This window comes from Propithecus coquereli, unplaced genomic scaffold (genome assembly GCF_000956105.1).
Source record: "Propithecus coquereli isolate 6110/MARCELLA unplaced genomic scaffold, Pcoq_1.0 Scaffold3, whole genome shotgun sequence".
Classification (NCBI taxonomy): domain Eukaryota; kingdom Metazoa; phylum Chordata; class Mammalia; order Primates; family Indriidae; genus Propithecus; species Propithecus coquereli.
In genome coordinates this window covers 12477976-12479605 of record NW_012148618.1, presented here as the reverse complement: position 1 = coordinate 12479605, position 1630 = coordinate 12477976, and the positions used below count along the sequence as shown (strand labels likewise).

At 37.9% G+C, this 1630-nt stretch overlaps 1 protein-coding gene across 1 annotated transcript in view; it reads left to right on the top strand.

Annotated features, from left to right (window-relative positions):
* Positions 1-1630, top strand: part of OIP5 (Opa interacting protein 5) — a 38635-nt gene that overhangs the window by 16448 nt on the left and 20557 nt on the right. Inside the window, exon 3 of the mRNA XM_012649238.1 lies at positions 1178-1300. Coding sequence (XP_012504692.1) covers positions 1178-1300 — 123 coding nt within the window. The remainder of the gene's footprint in view (positions 1-1177; positions 1301-1630) is intronic.

Genomic DNA, 1630 nt, shown 5'->3' with positions numbered 1-1630 from the left:
TTTGAACTCCTGAGCTCAAACAATCCGCCCGCCTCGGCCTCCCAGAGAGCTAGGATTACAGGCGTGAGCCACCGCGCCCGGCCAGCCATGTGATTTTTATACTCTCTTTTATTAATAGAATTCTATACAATATACTGTACTTATATAATTTTTCCCTTACTAAACCACTTTAAAATTGCTTTTGATACATGCATGATGAAATAGTTAATTTTTTCTTAAAATGTTTTTTCTAATATTTGAATATGTGCCAGCAAATATAATAAGTGACTTTCTCAAGTATTATAACAAGAGCTAAAATCAACATCTGATTCCTCATTCAGTAATCTTTGAGAACATAAAGGAAAAGAAAATAGCAAGGTGGCTTGCTAAGGTAATGGGATTCCTTTTTCTTTGTTTCTTTTGCTTTTAGTATGGGTATTTTTTCCATTAAATTTTTAAAAATATATCTGCAAAAGAAAAATCCTGATTTTAGTTCTATTAATAAATGGTTTAGTAAGCCCCTATCAACTTGATTATTTTTCCATGAACTGTGAATTGATATAATGGTAGCCAATTTACATGGTGATTTTTAGTTTTAAATGTCTAAATGTTAGATTAGTTAGCTGTTTTTCAGGGGTAAATTACCTTTCTCTGTTGAAGTGACAACTGTACATCCATGATTGTTTTTGTGGCTAGAATCCAGAAGGGTATCTGTAATCTAGGGTGTGATTTAACTAAAATGAGTTAATCTTTGTGTTTTTTTTTTTTGAGACAGAGTCTCACTCTGTTGCCTAGGCTAGTGCCATGGTGTCATCATAGCTCACTTGCAATGTCAAACTCCTGGGCTCAAGTCTCCTGCCTCAGCCTCCCGAGTAGCTGGGACTATAGGTGTGAGCAACCATGCCCGCTAATTTTTTCTATTTTTAGTAGAGATGGGGTCTTGCTCTTGCTGAGGCTGGTCTCAAACTTCTGAGCTCAAGCAATCTTCCCGCGTTAGCCTCTCAGTGTTAGGATTACAGGCGCGAGCCACCGCAGCCGGCCAACATTTGTTAAATGTGACATTCTTCCAGTCTTATTCCTATTATGGCATAATTTTCACTTATGTCTTATGTGACCAGAATGCTTCCAGAGACTGGTTGTTTTTTAAAAATTCTCTGATATTCTTTCTTACCCATATTCTGTTTTTCCCTTCCCTCAGCACTTACAACCTTCTATTCTGTGGTCCCTGTGGGATTCCCATTGGTTTCCATTTATATTCTACCCATGCTGCCCTGGCTGCCTTGAGAGGTCACTTCTGCCTTTCCAGTGACAAAATGGTGTGGTGAGTAGACTTAGATATTGTTCATCAAATTAATATTAAAAGATCTTCTAGAAAAGACAAAGTGTTTATACCAAAGAAGATGCTTGAAAAGGAGGAAAAAAGATGCTAAAGCCAGGATGAAAATGTAATCTCATAACTTTATGAGCATTTTAAATGTTTTATAATCCTACTATGTCTTAATCATACCCTACAACAATTCAGAGGGAATTCTTTCATTAAAGATAATAAACTGGCTGGGTGTGGTGGCTCACGCCTGTAATCCTAGCACTCTGGGAGGCCGAGGTGGGAGGATCGCTCAAGGTCAGGAGTTCAAGACCAGCCTGAGCAAGA